The sequence below is a fragment of the Moschus berezovskii genome, chromosome 6 (assembly GCF_049115385.1).
Source record: "Moschus berezovskii isolate FMDL1 chromosome 6, NW_MosBer_1.0, whole genome shotgun sequence".
NCBI lineage: Eukaryota > Metazoa > Chordata > Mammalia > Artiodactyla > Moschidae > Moschus > Moschus berezovskii.
The window spans coordinates 30947493-30965389 of NC_142465.1; the positions used below are offsets into that span (position 1 = coordinate 30947493).

General features: G+C 46.4%; 1 protein-coding gene across 1 annotated transcript; it reads left to right on the top strand.

Annotated features, from left to right (window-relative positions):
- Positions 1-3330: 3330 nt before the first annotated feature.
- Positions 3331-17794, top strand: AAAS (aladin WD repeat nucleoporin). Its single transcript, XM_055395245.2, has 16 exons — positions 3331-3587; positions 4213-4340; positions 9754-9809; positions 10147-10238; positions 10426-10472; positions 10728-10826; positions 11148-11291; positions 15508-15628; positions 15940-16064; positions 16246-16306; positions 16460-16550; positions 16762-16855; positions 16942-17009; positions 17155-17236; positions 17336-17420; positions 17548-17794. Exons 1-16 carry the CDS (start codon positions 3465-3467, stop codon positions 17773-17775), a joined length of 1644 nt encoding a protein of 547 aa, XP_055251220.2. The 5' UTR covers positions 3331-3464; the 3' UTR covers positions 17776-17794.
- The last annotated feature ends 103 nt before the right edge of the window (positions 17795-17897 follow it).

Consider the following 17897-nt stretch of genomic DNA (forward strand, 5'->3'; position numbering starts at 1 on the left):
CCCCTGGTGAAGTTAGTGGAGAGTGCGCTAGGCCCGGACTAGCCTCCCAAGACTCTGCAAATTGTGAAAAATCATTCAACAAACGTTAAATAAGCTGTATGGGCTTCCCTGGTGGCTCGGACGGTGAAGAATCCGCCTGTAATGCGGGAGACCTGGGTTCGATCCCTGCATTGGGAAGGTCCACTCCAGTATTCTTGCCAGGAGAATCCCCGTGGACAGAGGAGCCTGACCGGCTACGGTCTGCAGGGTCAGAAAGAGTCGGACATGACTGAGCAACTAAGCACAAACATGGGGGATGGTGACTGTGTGTGAATACACAGAGTACCGTTCCTTCTCTCCAGGTCACATTACTGGTAAGAGGCAGGCACCTAATTGATAATTATAACCCAATCTGTTGGTGAAAATCAGGCTTCATTGAAGCGGGGTGGAAGTTGCAGGCCCAGGCTGTAGTGAGTTTTGGGGGCTGGATGGTGCCAAGGTTAAAATATAATGAAAATGTTTGTGGGTGGGACTTCTCTGGTGGTCCAGTGGTTAAGAATCCTCCTGCCAGGGGACACGGGTTCCATCAGGGGACACGGGTTCCATCCCTGGTGCAGGAAGATTCCACATGCCGTAGAGCAACTAAGCCCGGAGTTGTCACAACTCTAGGCCAGTGCTCTAGAGCCTGTGTTCCCCAACAGTAGAAGCAATGGCAATGAGAATCCCAAACACAAGGAAAGAGTAACTGCGACTGCCAGCAACTTGAAAAGCCCTCACACAGCAAGGAAGACCTGGTGCAGGCAAAAATAAATAAAATAATTAATTTTAAAAAGTTTGTGAGTGGCATCTCACTGCTCTCCACAGATCTGTCACAGTCACTTTTCCTTCAATCCTATACTGCTTTCCTGTCTCAGGAAGTGCTTTCTCAGCCGATTTCTCCAAACTACCCCCAGTTTTTATATTCTGCTCTTTTATGCCTTCTGTGACCTCCCACACAACAGTCAACTAACGGGCAGAGAGGTTACTCACAGTGTTGTCCGTGCTGTATCACTTGGGGACTTTTTGAAGGTAGAGCTTCATAGCTCCACCCCAGAATTTGTATTTTAACAAGATTCTCAGATGAGTCCTGTGTTTATTAACCTTCTGGAACCCCTGGTTTTCTGACGGGGTGTAATGCTCGAGGGGAACTTTTCATGTAGAAAAAAGGGGCAGACACAGACAAAAATATTAAAGCAGAATGTCTCTCCAATGAGGCTGGTTGCTCTTGGGAGTGGGGACTATGACTTATACAGTTCTGTGTGCCCAGAGCCTGATCCTTGGAATTGCTGAGTGTGTGTGTGTATGTGTGCGCGCACGCATGTGCGCACATGAATGCTCTGTCGTGTCCAACTCTTTTCGACACCATGGGTTGTAGCCTGCCAGGCTCCCCTGTCCATGGAATTTTCCAGGCAAGAATACTAGAGTAGGTTGCCATTTTCCTCTTCAGGGGATCTTCCCCACCCAGGGATCAAACTCTTGTCTCCTGCATCTCCTACAGGGGGTTTCTTTATTGCTGTGCCACCTGGGAAGCCCTGGAATTGCTTATTAATATTTGTTGAATGAACCAACGTCCAGGGTCACCTAGTTTGTGGCAGAGTTAGAGCTGTTTATCTCCTGTATCTGTTTAGTGCTTTGCTGCTGCTGCTGCTGCTAAGTCACTTCAGTTGTGTCCGACTCTGTGTGACCCCTTAGACGGAAGCCCACCAGGCTCCCCCGTCCCTGGGATTCTCCAGGCAAGAACACTGGAGTGGGTTGCCATTTCCTTCTCCAATGTGTGAAAGTGAAAAGTGAAGGTGAAGTCGCTCAGTCGTGTCCGACCCTTAGCGATCCCACGGACTGCAGCCTACCAGGCTCCTCCATCCATGGGATTTTCTAGGCAAGAGTACTGGAGTGGCTTGCCATTGCCTTCTCCTGTTTAGTGCTTTACAATTTATTAAATGCTTTGTTTCCATTTTTTTTGTATGGGAAACAACCATGTGTTAGCACTCTCTGCAAATGAGGGAACTGAGGCTCAAAGAGTTCAATGATTTTCCAAAGTTACACAGTTGTAAGAAGAGAAGCCTGCAATCTGCATTAGACTCCAATTCTACTAATAACTCCATTGTTATGAATTAGAATAAGATAAATATTATTTAAAAATTGCCACATAGTTGATATACAACACTGTATTAGTTTCAAGTGTACAATTTAGTGATTTGATACTTTTATAGATTATACTCCATACAAAGTTATTATCAAGTATTGACTACTTTCCCTGTGCTGTATTGGTTACAATATTATGTTTCAAGTGTACAACATAGTGATTTGTTACTTCTTTAGATTATACTCCACACAAAGTTATTATAAAATATTGGCTATATTCCTTGTGTATTGCTGTTGTTCCCCTGCTAAGTCGTGTCCTGACTCCTTGCGACCCCAGGGACTGTAGCCCTCCAGGCTCCTCTGTCCATGGGATTTCCCAGGCAAGAATACTGGAGTGGGTTGCCATTTCCCTCTCAAGGGGATCTTCCCTGACCAAGGACTGAACCACAGGTTCTCGCCTCTCCTGCTTGGCAATCGCATTCTTCACCTGGGAAGCCCTGTGTTGACGTTACGTCCTTGTAATTTATTTTTTACTTTGTAGCTTGTACCTCTTAATCCCCTTCACCTATTTTTGCCCCTCTCCTCTCCATCTCACTTTTATTCTGAAGGCAGAATTCCCGGTTTTGGTATTTTTAAGGTCTGATCTCCCTTGTGCCTCAGTTTCCTTTTGGTAGCATAACAGTACCCATCTCATGCAGCTGTAAAGATTAGTCAAGCACTTATCATAATAAGTGCTCAGGAAATATCAGTTTCCTAAGTGTTCCCACTTTTCCTTCCAGGAAGCCTAACCCTGTGGCTTTTAGGTTCTGGCGGGCGCAGTACTCTCCCTCCCAAGGTCTCCCGCCTGACTTTCCTCCTCCGGGTGTGCGTCCCTCAACTTTCCAGCCAGCTGCCCGTGATAAAGAGTCGGTATTTTCCTCTGGGCGATTCACAGTTCTGGAAGGGTTTAATTAGGTACTTCCCTGTACTTCCCTGAACGTGGCTTATTTTGGGCTTCTCGAGTGCTGAGAGTGAGTGGGAGACTATGCCGGGGAATTCGGAACTGGGAAAACAGCAGTCTCACAGGAAACAAAACAAAACAAAAAAACCCGTCTGACCCTTAACGAGGGGTCAGCGCTGCGGACGTGTCTTGCGCCGCTCCCTCTCCCGCCGACAGGCGGCGCGCCAGGACGCCGGAAGTCTCTCCCAGAACTGCGCATGCGTCCTTCTTCTCCATTGCTCTTCCGTTTACTTTCTTTGAGCGTTGTACTGCCGTTTGTCCCATGCGGCTACCCGTACGCATCCGAATCTAGCCCGGGAACTGAGAGTCAGAGGAGCGGGTCTCTGGCAGTTTGCTGATTCCGGACGTCCTCGGGACCGGCAAGATGTGCTCCCTGGGGTTGTTCCCTCCTCCGCCGCCTAGGGGACAGATCACCCTCTACGAGCACAATAACGAACTGGTGACTGGCAGTAGCTGTGAGAGTCCGCCTCCCGACTTCCGGGGCCAGGTGGTCTGGGCTTGGAGAGAGGGACCTTTAGGCCTGGGGGGCGGTGTCGGAGGGTCTGGGGCGGGGGGCAGAGGCAACTTGGAGGGGGTTGCGCGTCGCGGTCCCCAGACTGGAGGGTTGGAAACAACCTCTCCCAGGGTGGAGAAGAATAGAAGAGATGGAGTGTATTTTAGAGCTAAGATTGGAGGATGAGGGATGCTGAGGAGCTGTGGGGCGGGCCTAGCGGGGATGGAGAGAGTGGGGGCGAATCTTGGCGATGTGACTGTGCAGGAGGACTTCTGAAAAGTTGGAGACAGTATCTGGGACAACTGGGAAGGCCCAACCTGGGGAGCTATTTCCCCCGAGGTTCTCCTGGCAAGGAAAAGGAAGAGAAATGGACGTTTATTGAGCGTTGGCGTGGAAGAAAGAGGCTCTGAGTCAGGTGTTCTCCACAAATGTTTTAATAATGTGATTTAATAGTCATAGCATCCCTATGAAATATTATTCTGGTTTTACCGATGAGGGAGATAAGACTTGTTTCCCTAGTTCCACAAGTGTTTCTTTTGTGGAAATGGGAAACGGGGGTTCAGTACAGATCTAGGAAAGAGAACTCACTCACTGTCATACCTCTCATTTCTGGCTATAGTGGATCAATCTTCCTGTCCTAAACCTGACTAAGGATCCCTTGAAGACCCCTGGAAGGCTGGACCACGCCACAAGAACTGCCTTCATCCACTACCGGGAGCAAGTGTGGAAGAGATGCATCAACATTTGGTGAGACTTGGCAGAGGGTCTCCTGGGCCACTGGTCTGCAGATCCTGGAGGCAGTGAGGTCACCACCTCTGCCCTGGGCTTCCTGGCTCTCTCTAGCTCAGAGCTGTCTGTCATTCAACACATCAAATTATCAGTCCTTTCTGTGGGAACTCAAGGCTGTGCAACGGTAGTTCCGTTTCATCTCCAATGACTTGCTTTCCTTTCTGGTTTAATTATTTAAACTTGCTCCCTCATGTCATTATCACTTTCAGAGCCTTTACCTGAAACTCAGAAAGGATAGGTATAAGTTTGCAGTGAATAATCTCATACATGGGTCATGCATTTTGTATGTGTAGGAGTGAAACCTGGATTCAGTTCCTGGCTGTGCCGCTTTTTAGCTGTGTGACCTTGAGCAAGTTACTTAATCAGTTTGTCCCTCAATTTCTTCATCTGTAAAATGAAACCTGTCTTACAAGGGTCTAGTGATGATTAAATGAGTAAAACACATGTTAATCCCTTCAAGAGTTAGCCATTATTAGTATTATCCTTCTCATTGTATGTAGGGGTTCAAAGGGTATGTTCATTTGTAATTTCATGAGCTGTTGCCATACAGTTCTCTAAGTTGTACATATTTATAGACCCACCAGCAGTGAGACAGCAGCAGCATAGACCCACCAGCAGTGAGATAACTATGCTCCAATAAAAGCCAAAAAATTGAGAGTGCCTGTTTTCTGATACTTGTCTTATCAAACTTTGATATTTGATTTTGCATAACAGTTTCATTTGCATGTCTCCTTGAGTGAGGCTAAACATCAGGTTGTGGTCTGAAAACCCATTCAGTCCTGGATGCTTTCTGCCTCTGTCGAGCTGCTGCTTCTCTTCCTGCTGTCTTTTTTTTTTATGTTTATTTGGCTGCTCTGGGTTCTAGTTGTGCAGGATCTTACATCTTCGTTGTGGCATTCGAGATCTTTTAGTTGGGCTGCGGGATCTAGTTTCCTGACCAGAGACTGAACTCCGGCCCCCAGCATTGGGAGTATGGGGTCTTAGCCATTGCATCACCAGGGAAGTTGCTTGCTGCTGTCTTATGTGAATAGCTGTTTTTTGTTTTTTTAAGTTCTGTTTATTTATTTTATTTCTGGCTGCACTGAGTCTTCAGGGGCTGTGCGGGGGCCATCTCTAGTTGTGGCAAGCAGGGATTACTCTTTGTTGTGGGTGCTCGGGATTCTTATTGCAGTGGTTTCTCTCTTTGCAGAGCATTGGCCCTAGCCATTCAGACTGCAGTAGTCCTGGTGCACGGACTTGGTTGCTCTGCGGCATATGGGATCTTCCCAGTGCAGGGGTCAGACCTGTGCCCCCGCATTGGCAGGTGGATTCTTAACACTAGACCACAAGGGAAGCCCCCTCAGTTCAGTCACTCAGTTGTGTCCAACTCTTTGTGACCACATGGACTGCAGCAGGCCAGGCTTCCCTGTCCATCACCAACTCCCGGAGCTTGCTCAAACTGATGTCCATCATGTTGGTGTTGCCATCCAACCATCTCATCCTCTGTCATCCCTTTCTCCTCTTGCCTTCAATCCTTCCCAGCATCAGGGTCTTTTCCAATGAGTCAGTTCTTCGCATCAGGTGGCCAAAGTATTGGAGTTTCAGTTTCAGCATCAGTCCTTCCAATGAATATTCAGGACTGATTTCCTTCAGAATGGACTGGTTGGATCTCCTTGCAGTCCAAGGGATTCTCAAGAGTCTTCTCCCAACACACAGTTCGAAAGCATCAATTCTTCGGTGCTCAGTCATCTTTATGATCCAACTCTCACATCCATACATGACTACTGGGAAAACCATAGCTTTGACTAGACAGACCTTTGTGGGCAAAGTAATGTCTCTGCTATTTAATATGCTGTCTAGGTTTGTCATAGCTTTTCTTCCAAGGAGCAAGTGTCTTTTAATTTCATGGCTGCAATCACCATCTGCAGTGATTTTGGAGCCCCCAAAATAAAAGTCTGTTACTGTTTCCATTGTTTCACCATCTATTTGCCATGAAGTGACGGGATTGGATGCCCTGATTTTAGTTTTTTGAATGTTGAGTTTTAACCCAGCTTTTTCACTCTCCTCTTTCACTTTTATCAAGAGGCTCTTTAGTTCTTCACTTTCTGCCATAAGGGTGGTGTCACCTGCATGTCTGAGGTTATTGATATTTTTCCCGGCAGTCTTGATTCCAGCTTGTGCTCCATCCAGCCCTGCATTTCGCATGTATTCTGCATAAAGGTTAAATAAACAGGGTTACAATATACAGCCTTATCATACCCCTTTCCCAATTTGGAACTAGTCTGTTGTTCCATGTCCGGTTCTAACTGCTGCTTCTTGACCTGCATGCAGATTTCTCAGGAGGCAGGTAAAGTGGTCTGGTATCCCATCTCTTGAAGAATTTTCCGCAGTTTGTTGTGATCCACACAATCAAAGGCTTTGGCATAGTCAATAAAGCAGATGTTTTTCTGGAACTCTTGCTTTTTCTATGATCCAATGGATGTTGGCAATCTAAATCTAGCTTGAACATTTGGAAGTTCATGGTTCACATACTGTTGAAGCCTGACTTGGAGAAGTTTGAGGATCACTTTGCTAGCGTGTGAGATGAATGCGATTGTGTGGTAGTTTGAACATTCTTTGGCATTGCCTTTCTTTGGGATTGGAATGAAAACTGACCTTTTCCAGTCCTGTGTTCACTGCTGAGTTTTCCAAATTTGCTGACATTTTGAGTGCAGCACTTTCACAGCATCATCTTTTAGGATTTGAAATAGTTTGGCTGGAATTTTATCACCTCCACTAGCTTTGTTCACATTGATGCTTCCTAAGGCCCACTTGACTTTGAATTCCAGGATGTCTGGCTCTAAGTAAGTGATCACACCATCGTGGTTATTTGGGTCACAAAGATCCTTTTTGTATAGTTCTGTGTATTCTTGCCACCTCTTTTTAATATCTTCTGCTTCTGTTAGGTCCATACCATTTCTGTCCTTTACTGTGCTCATCTTTGCATGAAATGTTCTCTTGGTGTCTCTAATTTTCTTGAAGAAGAGATCTCTAGTCTTTCCCATTCTGTTGTTTTCCTCTATTTCTTTGCATTGATCGCTGAGGAAGGCTTTCTTATCTCTCCTTGCTGTTCTTTGGAACTCTGCACTCAGATGGATATATCTTTCCTTTTCTCTTTTGCCTTTAGCTTCTCTTCTTTTCTCAACTATTTGTAAGGCCTCCTCAGACAACTATTTTGCCTTTTTTCATTTCTATTTTTTAGGGATGGTCTTGACCACTGCCTCCTGTACAGTGTCACAAATCTCCATCCATAGTTCTTCAGGCATTCTATCAGATCTAATCCCTTGAATCCATTTGTCACTTCAATATAAGGGATCCCTTCTACGTAAGGGATTTGATTTAGGTCATTCCTGAATGGTCTAGTGGTTTTCCCTACTTTCTTCAATTTAAGTTTGAATTTTGCAATAAGGAGTTCATGAGCTGAGCCACAGTCAGCTCCTGGTCTTGTTTCTGCTGACTGTTTAGAGCCTCTTCATCTTCGACTGCCAAGAATATAATCAGTGTGATTTGGGTATTGATCATCTCGTGATGTACATGTGTAGAGTCTTCTCTTGTGTTGCTGGAAGAGGGTGTTTGCTATGACCAGTGCATTCTCTTGGCAAAACTCTGTTAGCCTTTGCCCTGCTTCATTTTGTACTCCAAGGTCAAATCAGGTATCATTTGGCTTCCTACTTTTGCATTCCAGTCCCCTTTGATGAAAAGGACATCTTTTTTGGGTGTTAGTTCTAGAAGGTCTTGTAGGTCTTCATAGAACTGTTCAACTTCAGCTTCTTCAGTATTACTGGTTGGGGCATAGGCTTGGATTACTGTGATATTGAATGGTTTGCCGTGGAAACAAACAGAGATCATTCTGTCATTTTTGAGATTCACCCAAGTACTGCATTTTAGACTCTTTGTTGACTATGAGGGCTACTCCATTTCTTCTAAGGGATTCTTACTCACAGTAGCAGATATAATGGTCTTCTGAATTAAATTCGCCCATTCCAGTCCATTTTAGTTCACTAATTCCTAAAATGTCAATGTTCACTTTTGCCATCTCCTGTTTGACCACTTCCAATTTACCCTGATTCATCGACCTAACATTCCAGATTCCTGTGCAATATTGTTCTTTACAGCATCGGACTTTACCTCCACCACCAGTCACATCCACAGCTGGGCGTTGTTTCCGCTTTGACAGCCCGGGAGCAGTTCTGATGTCTTTTACATGGTGATGTCCTGAACTGGACTTGCACCACACCGTGGTGTTCACTTGTCTGTTCAGCACCCTCCGTCAGATGCTCTACAGGCCTCACACACTCAGCACGTTCAAAATCAGTCTCTTTGTTTTCCTCTCTATGCCAGTGTCTTCCTTGTGTTTTTTGTCTCAAGGAATGCCCTTCCTAGTCATATAAGAATAAGTGGTTTGAATGCAGGCTTTGGGACAGACAGGCAGACTGAATCCTGACGCTGCTTTTTCCTACCTAGTTCACCTTTGATAATCAACCTTTCACACTCCCTGTTCTCTCATCTAAAAATGCAGATGATAACAGTCTCTGTTGTGTAGGGTTGTGATAATAGCTAAGTTAGATGTTGCGTGTGAAGCTGTAGCCCAGCCCTGGCACAGTGTAATCAGTGTTGGATGCTGTAATTATCATCTAGGTGTTTCCCTTGATATTACTCTTTACCTTACTAATGTTGAATTAGTCCTCCAGTCCTGTCCATTCTACTTCATCAAGCTCTCAGACTTGTCCTCTTTTTTCAACCCCCAGTGGTTCAGGCCACTTTGGCCTTTCTTCTAGATTCCTGAAGTAGCTTCTTAACCTATTTCTTTCTCTCCATTTTTGTATCCCTCTAATCTGCAACCAGACTGATCTTTCTAAAATGCCTGTGTGATCAGTTTATTCCTTAACTGAAACTCCTTCAGTGGCTTTCCATTCATTGTCTTTGGGCAAGTCCTGATTCCTTGATCTGCACACAAAGCCCTGACAGACCTCTGAGCCTTAGTTGTCTCATTGAGGAAATGGGCAGAAAGAAAGGACAATATAAAGTGTTTGACATATAGTTGCCACTCATTAAATGGAAGTGCTCTGATTTATTTTTTAAATATTTATGTATTACTCACTTGGCTGCACCAGGTCTTCATTGCAGCACGCAGGATCTTATAGTTGCAACGTGTGGGATCTAGTTCCCTGAGCAGGGATGGAACCTGGGCCCCCTGCATTGGGAGTGTGGAGTCTTAGCCACTGAGCCACCAGCGAAGTCCCTGATCGTATTCTGAGTACATGTTGATTGAATGAATGAGCGAATGGAGGAACTTAGCGGGGAGACTGAAGGGATCAGAGCTATCTAACTCACAGTTCCCTCTCCTCTTCAGGCGTGATGTAGGCCTTTTTGGGGTGCTGAATGAAATTGCAAATTCAGAGGAGGAGGGTAAGTGTGTTTACCTCCAGCCTTCTCTATTTCTGTGGTTGCCATCTCCCCTCCATATTCTCCGTAATTCATCCCAGTACCTGTTGGCCCAGCGCCTTTCCCTTCAGCCCTGTATTCCTGGCCCAGTTGTCTCCACTGGTGCTGTCTTCTCTCACCTCTCCCTACCCCTCATGCCACAGAGCAGGTGTCCAGATCACTTGTTGGGTGGAAGGGCCTGGAGAGTGCTTGCCCTTGCTCAGCCCTTACCTAGGAGGGTGCCCAGTGAGAACGGTTTAATGTGCACGGGTTCACGTGCCCTGTGAACAGCTTAATCACGGCTGCTTCCTCAACCCCACAGTGTTTGAGTGGGTGAAGACGGCATCCAGCTGGGCCCTGGCACTCTGTCGATGGGCCTCCTCCCTCCACGGGTCCCTGTTTCCCCATCTGTCTGTAAGTTTGGCTTCTGCCACTGGCCCTCCGTGCTGCTACTCCTCTCCTCCTGCCGTGTTCTGTGCCTTAGGGTCAGGCTGTGATGGGAAGACGGCAGAGGGTGGGAATGGTCCAGCTCCCCGTGGGAGCTTTGAGGGGATAAGCTCCCTTTGTCCCAGTGCATCCTCTGTCTGCTTTGTTATTACAGCTTAGGAGCGAAGATCTGATTGCTGAATTTGCTCAAGTCACAAATTGGTGAGTGTACCAGCTCTGGGGCTTTTGTTAGAAGGAAGTCCTGAACCTTGAAACTTCTTTTGGGGAGAGGGAAGATAAGGCAGAGACTCCTCCCACCCCTTCCCTGACTGTCCCCATGTTCTCGCTCCTTATACCTCTCAATAAAGAAAGAAACAGCAAAAAATGGTAAACGGTCTCATGTGGAAGGCAGCCTGAGCTCTGGGCCCAGGTATGGTGAGGTGCAGTTCGGACTCTTCACTCTCACCCCTGCCCCAGGTCCAACTGCTGCTTGCGGGTCTTTGCATGGCACCCCCACACGAACAAGTTTGCCGTGGCTCTGCTGGATGACTCAGTCCGCGTGTATAACGCCAATAGGTATGTGTGGCACACTGGGTAGGCTCTGACTCTTTAGTCTCCCTCTCTCAGTCCTCACTTCCTTCTCCAGCTCTGGTGCCCGGGGAGTCCTGCAGTTCCTGAGCCCAGTCCGATGGCTCTTTTCAGAACTGAGGTCAGGGAGGCCCCACAGCTGGATGCATCCTCGTTCCAAACCCAGCCTTTATCCTATCCTCTGTCCCAGCATACCCCCAGGCGCTGGATGATTTGCTTTCTTCTCTGGATGTCTGTCCTCAATTACACTCAGGTCCCCTGCACCTTAGTGTCCCTGCTTTGACTCTGTCCCCTCCCATTTCACCCCAGCACTATAGTCCCCTCCCTGAAGCACCGGCTGCAGCGCAATGTGGCGGCCCTGGCCTGGAAGCCCCTCAGTGCCTCTGTCTTGGCTGTGGCCTGCCAGAGCTGCATTCTCATCTGGACTCTGGACCCCACATCCTTGTCTACCCGGTGAGTCCCAGCAGTCTCTTGCCATAGCCAAGGCCTGGGTTGGTGAGGAGGTCTGGGAGGGAAAGTCCTTTATCCTCATAGCACTTCCCATGGCTACAGGAGCAGCAGACCTAGGGCCAAGGTGGAGGTTCTGCAAAGCGGTAATCTGGAGAAAGGGACAGAACCAGGGGCCTCTGGGATTGTGGGGAGTGTGCACCTGTGGATCATGAGGTGGAAAGTCTCTTTGGGAGGACTGCCAGATGCAAGTTTAACAGAAGGGAGAAAGGCGATTAATGTCGATATGGAATTAATGTGCATTTGAGCTGGAACCAGTGAAAATGGAAAAAGAATCCCCACAAGAACTACTAAATATAAAACCAGAAACTGGTTCTTTAAATTGTGAATAAAGATTTTGGCTCGCTTTATTAAGGCAAAAGAGAAAATCAAAGTATACTATTTTCAGAATGGGAAAAGAGAGAGAACCACTAATATGGAAGAAAATAGAAGAATTATTAGATAATATTTTATACATTTAGACCAGCACATTTGAAAATCTAAGGAAATGTTTGATTTTCTACCAAATATGTGTTACCAAAGTGGATGAGTTGTACCACTAAAAAAGATGCCAGACTGAGATGATTTTATGATAGTTTGTCTAACTGTCAGAGAAAAGATAATCTCCATGCTACTGAAACTAATCCAGATCATAGAAAAATTTGGAAAGCCTCCTGATTTGTTTAATAAACTTTATATGGACGTAATTTTAGATTTTTGGAAAAGATACAAAGATAGTACAGAGGGTTTGGCTATACCTTCACACCGTTTCCCCCACTGTTAATTAACATCTGATATTACCGTGTTACATCTGTGAAAACTAAGAAACTGACATTTGAACGTTGTTATTAACTAAACTGTAGACTTTGTTTGCATTTCACCAGTTTTCCCATTAATGTCCTCTTTCTGTCCCACCCTGATTTGTTTTTTACAAAGTTAATGTGACCCTAAAACTGAAACCTGACAATAGGTAGTATAAGAAAGAAAATATTTGAATACTGATTTTAAAATCCTAAATAAAAGACTACCAAATAGAATCCAAAAGCATATTTTTAAAAAAAAAATTTTTAACCTAGTGGAATTTTCCAGAAATTAGAAACTATGTACCATTAGGACATGTATTAAAATGATTTATTACATTGGCAAATTAAGGGAGAAAAATGTGTATATTAATAAATGCCCTTGAATAAGCAGACATCCTGCTGAATGCATAAAGTAAATAGGAATACAAAGAGATGACCTAAACATAAAGAGTATATACTCAAAATCAGTGGCTGCCATATTAAACTGTGAAATAGGAAATACTAAAAGTTTTTCCAGTAATGTCAAGATAAAGACAGAGGTATCATTGCCACCATGTTAATCAACAGTAGTTTTGGATGTTCTTGTGAGTGCAGTAAAGTAAGACAAGAAAAAGGAATGTGGTAAAGTCTTGAGAAAGAAGATAATATTAATTTGGAGATATGATTTTACACCTAGATAAAATAAGAGATTCAACTAAAAGAAACCTGTTTAATCTGGTAAGAAATGTAAGTAGTAAGGTAATTGGATCCAGGAAACTGAAAAGGTCATAGCTTTCCTTTGTAACAGTAAGAATCAGCTGAGAAATTGCGATGAAAAATATGTTCTATTACAACAGGTCCAATAATTACTATAGGTTACTAGGAATAAATTGTTAAATTTTATTTAATGTTAGACATCTAAAGAAAGTGGTTGAAGAATATTAAAGGAAGAAAGAAAGTGAAGTCAATCAGTTGTGTCCAACCAGGCTCCTCTGTCCATGGGATTTTCCAGGCAAGAATACTGGAGTGGGTTGCCATTTCTTTCTCCAGGAGATCTTCCTGATCCAGGAATTGAACCCGGGTCTCCCACATTGTAGGCGGATGCTTTATCGTCTGAGCTACCAGAGAAGTCAATATTAAACAAGAATATTAAACAAAAGCTTAATTAATGGCGGGACATGCTGTATTCCTGGATAGGAAAATTTAATCATAAAGATGTCAAGTTAAGTGTATTTCCAATTAGCATTCTACTGAATTGTTTTTGTGAACTGGACAAAATGGTATTTAGAGTTTTTACGAAAGAATAGATGTGGAAGGATAGCCATGAGCAGTGTGAAAAGGAAGCATACTGAGAGGAGACTTGCCTCTAGGTATTGAAATGCTTTATGAAGTTACAGTAATACAAAGATATTGTCATAATCAGACAAATAGATCAATGTATCAGAACAACATTCAGGAACAGATATAGGAATTTATGGAAATTTAATATATGATGAATTTGGTTTGCACTGCAATAGCCAGGTTCAGATTTGGTTTTTGTTTTTAGTGGTTTTGACATAATTGGCTATCCATTTAGAAAATGGTACAGTTTGGCCTTGCTTCACATTTTATATACAAATAAATTCCAAGCTGATTAAAAAACTAAGTGTAAAAATACATAATTAAAAGGGCTAGAAAAATATATAGGATTTTTTTTTGCCCATTCAGAATGACAGTATTATTAAAATTGAAATGTTTGATAACATCCATTATTAGCAAGAGTAGGAAAAATGGCATAGTTTGGTACAAACTTTTCTTTTTTAAAAATTATTTCATTTATCTTGGCTGCACTCGGTCTTTGTTGCTGTGTGTGGGCTTTCTCTAGTTGCAGTGAGCAGGGGCCATTCTCTGGTTGCGGTATGCGGGCTTCTCATCGCAGTGGCTTCCCTTATTGAGGACCACAGGCTCTAGGGAACACAGGCTTCAGTAGTTTCGGCTCCCGGGGTCTAGAGCTCTGGCTCAGTAGTTATGGTGCACTGGCCTGTGGAATCTTCCCAGACCAGGGATCGAACTGGTGTTCCCTGCATTGTGAGGCAGATTCTTAACCACTGGGTCACCAGGGAAGCCCCACAAACTTTTCAGAAAATAATTTGTTGGCATATTTATCTTTTGAAAGGTGCAAGTCTTTTTTACCCACAATTCCGTTTTAATACTGTATTCTACACAAATAATGACATGAGTACATAAAGACATAAAGAATACTTTTGCAGTACTATTTGTAATAAAAATATCACCAACAACTGAAATGTCTGTGGAGGCATGACTGAATAAACTATAGTTCATCTATTCAGTGGAATACAGTGAGGCCACTGAAAAGAATGAGATGGATCTCTGTAAACTGATGTATTGTAAACTTAAGAGAGTAACTTGTAGACTGGTGACCTAAGACCTCATTAGAGCTAAAGGTGGGTGTATAGTTGGGAGGAAAAGGGACAGAGTGGCATTAATTCAGATAGTAGCCTGCACTTTCTGGGCCAAGTACGTCGCTCTGGAGATTCAGAGCTGACTGACACAGCTGGCGTCCTCAGTTAGTTCCCAGCCTAGTCGGGGAGGTTGCCACACGCGCCATCCTTGATGAGCAGAAAATGAGGCAGAGCATGGAGGAGGGAAGGTAATTGTGACAAGGAAACACAGAGAAAGAGGTTTGGGAGCACAGGATGAATTCTGAGGAGTGGCAGATAACTAGAAAGATAAGAGATTGGAACTGTGAGGTGATGTCACGGGTTATCCTGGCCTCCAGGCAGGGTGGTCCTGTGGAGAGAGGGTTCTCATCTAGAGCAGAGCATGCATCTCCCCAGCCCAGCACCATCTAGCCTTACTTGTCACAGGTTCTTGTCTCTTTCGGACTTCCCTGATGGCTCAGTGGTAAAGAATCTCCCTGCCAGTGCAGCAGACACAGGTGCAATACCTGATCCAGGAAGATTCCCACATTCTTGAGAGCAACTAAGCTGGGGAGCCACAACTATGCGCCTGTGCTCTAGAGCCCAGAAACCACACCTACTGAGTCCACGCGCTCTAAAGCCCATGCTCCCCAACAAGAGAAGTCGTTGCAACAAGAAGCTCCTGCACTGCAACTAGAGAAAAACCCACAGAGCCACAGGGATCCAGCACAGCCAGTAAATAAACGAATAATAGTAATAATACAGTTCTTGTCTCTTTCAGGTTTACTCCCTTTCACCCTTTCTGGACTCCTGGTAGTGACTGCCCTTGCTTCCTTCTTGTTTTCCTTTAACTTCCATGATTCTTACTCCTGAACACAGAGGGGCCGCAGGGATTGCCAGTTTTAGCAGGAGGCGGCAAGGGAATAGAATCTCAAGGCTTTCTTCTTGTCTTCTGACCCCATACCCTGTTTCCCTCTGCAGACCCTCTTCCGGCTGTGCCCAGGTGCTCTCTCACCCTGGGCACGCACCTGTTACCAGCTTGGCTTGGGCCCCTAGTGGGGGGCGGCTGCTCTCAGCTTCCCCTGTGGATGCTGCCATCCTGGTGAGTTGGTCCCCACGCCTCTTGGGGTCACTTCAGCCACACCCCTCAGACTTGAGAGAAGAGCTGCTTTTGCCTGGTGGTGGGAAGTACGCTGGGGGAGGAGAGGCATAGTTATCCATTCAGTCTTAAACTTAGCCAAGGTGCAGCACCAGCCCTGCTCCTCGCATGTAAAATTCTGCTCGCTGTTTCCTCCTGTTTCAACCCTTTCCCACTTCCTCCCCTCTCTGGTTCTCTGTACCTCAGGGAAGGGGGTCTGGGGGGTGTTGGGGATACTGTCTCCCTGTCTCACTCTCTCCCCGCCTTTCTCCTAGGTATGGGATGTCTCAACAGAGACCTGTGTTCCCCTTCCCTGGTTTCGGGGAGGTGGGGTTACGAACTTGCTCTGGTCCCCAGATGGCAGCAAAGTCTTGGCTACCACTCCTTCAGCTGTCTTTCGGTGAGTGTGGGGAGAGTGGGAGTGGGCAGGAAGGACATGGAGAAAGGCACTAGGCTTCTGGAACTTCCAGTGCACAGCCTTCTGTCCCCATTCCCATTCCCCTGAACCTGGGACTGACAGGCAGGGAGGTCTGAGCTGTGACACCTGGAACTCTAAGCTGTGGCCTGCTTCTCTGGCACAGAGTCTGGGAGGCCCAGATGTGGACTTGTGAGCGGTGGCCTACCCTCTCGGGGCGATGCCAGGTAGGAGGGAGTGTACAGTGCAGGAGCTGGGGAGGAGATTGGCTCTACTTCCCCAGGCGTGCCCCCCTACCTCCGCTAGTTCTCTTCCTCCTATGCGTCCTTCCTATATTCCCATAGACCACCCTTTTCCTGCCCTTTGCCCCCTGACCCCAGACTGGCTGCTGGAGCCCCAGTGGAAACCGCCTGCTGTTCACCGTGTTGGGGGAGCCGCTTATTTACTCCTTGTCATTCCCAGAACGTTGTGGTGAGTCAGGGGCGACACTTCTGGATGCACATTAGCTGGGGCAGTCAGCGGGAAGAAAGAGACACCTGGAATATGCTGCTTTGAAGCAAAAAGGGAAGTAAAGAAGCTCTGAAGACTTGAGAGGCGTTGATGCCCGTGATGGAGAGGAGACAGGGGACTGGGGGAGACAGGCCCTTTTCCTATACTTAAGAGCACCTGCTCTGATCCACAGATGAGGGAAAGGGGCATGTTGGAGGCGCCAAGTCCGCTACGATAGTGGCAGATCTGTCTGAGACCACCATACAGACGCCAGATGGCGAGGAGAGGTAGGCTGGGTGGGTGAGGAAGGGGCGGTGAGACTCAGCTGGGAGGGACCATGCAGAGCCCCTCAACCTGCTCTTCTGACTCGTAGACTTGGGGGAGAGGCTCACTCCATGGTCTGGGACCCAAGTGGGGAGCGGCTGGCTGTGCTCATGAAAGGTAAGAGGTGGAGAGGAGGCCTCTGCTGAGGCTGCACCATCTCCCCATTAATCAAGTGTATCTGTCCTGGCAGCAGTTCTGCTGTGCCCCTGCCCTGGGATGTGGCCTCTAGAGTTCCTTCCTATCCTTCATCCATCTCTTATAGGCAATCCTCGGGTCCAGAATGGGAAACCAGTCATCCTCCTTTTTCGCACTCGAAACAGCCCTGTGTTTGAGCTACTTCCTTGGTAAGTGCTGGGTTCCTCACTGGCCCTCCCATACCAAACCCACATCCCACTGTACTTGCCTTCTGCCTCCAGCTGCCTGCTCACCTCTTCTTCGTCTAGTGGCATCATCCAGGGGGAGCTAGGAGCCCAGGCCCAGCTCATCACTTTCCATCCTTCCTTCAACAAAGGAGCTCTGCTCAGCGTGGTGAGTAGGCAAGCTGCTGGGCTGCAGGAGTGGGGAGGAGCTGAGGGCCACGGCTGCTGGGTAGCTTTGCCATAAATACCCCTTCTTTGGGCCCGGGCTGATTGACTTTGCTTCCCTCTCTCTGCAGTGCTGGTCCACAGGCCGGATCACCCACATCCCTTTGTACTTTGTCAATGCCCAGTTTCCACGCTTTAGCCCAGTGCTTGGCCGAACCCAGGAGCCCCCCGCTGGGGGTGGAGGCTCTATTCACGATCTGCCCCTGTTTACTGAGACAGCCCCAACCTCTGCCCCTTGGGACCCTCTCCCAGGGCCACCCTCTGGCCGGCCCCACTCCCCTCACTCCCACTTTCAGTAATAAAGTGTCCTTTCTTGTTTCCCACTTAATTATGAGGCTCTGTCTTTTCCAGTGAGTTGCACTAGGGTACACTGAAGGAAAAAAAAAGGCATGATCTTTGGGTTTAGATCTTGGCTATTTCA

Bases quoted from the DNA above. Each gene is read 5' to 3' on its own strand.
- AAAS (XM_055395245.2), top strand. From the start codon at position 3,465: ATGTGCTCCCTGGGGTTGTTCCCTCCTCCGCCGCCTAGGGGACAGATC. The intron at 3,588-4,212 runs GTGGTCTGGGCT...TTCTGGCTATAG, and splicing joins CTCCCGACTTCCGGGGCCAG to TGGATCAATCTTCCTGTCCT. The intron at 17,010-17,154 runs GTAAGAGGTGGA...CATCTCTTATAG, and splicing joins GCTGGCTGTGCTCATGAAAG to GCAATCCTCGGGTCCAGAAT.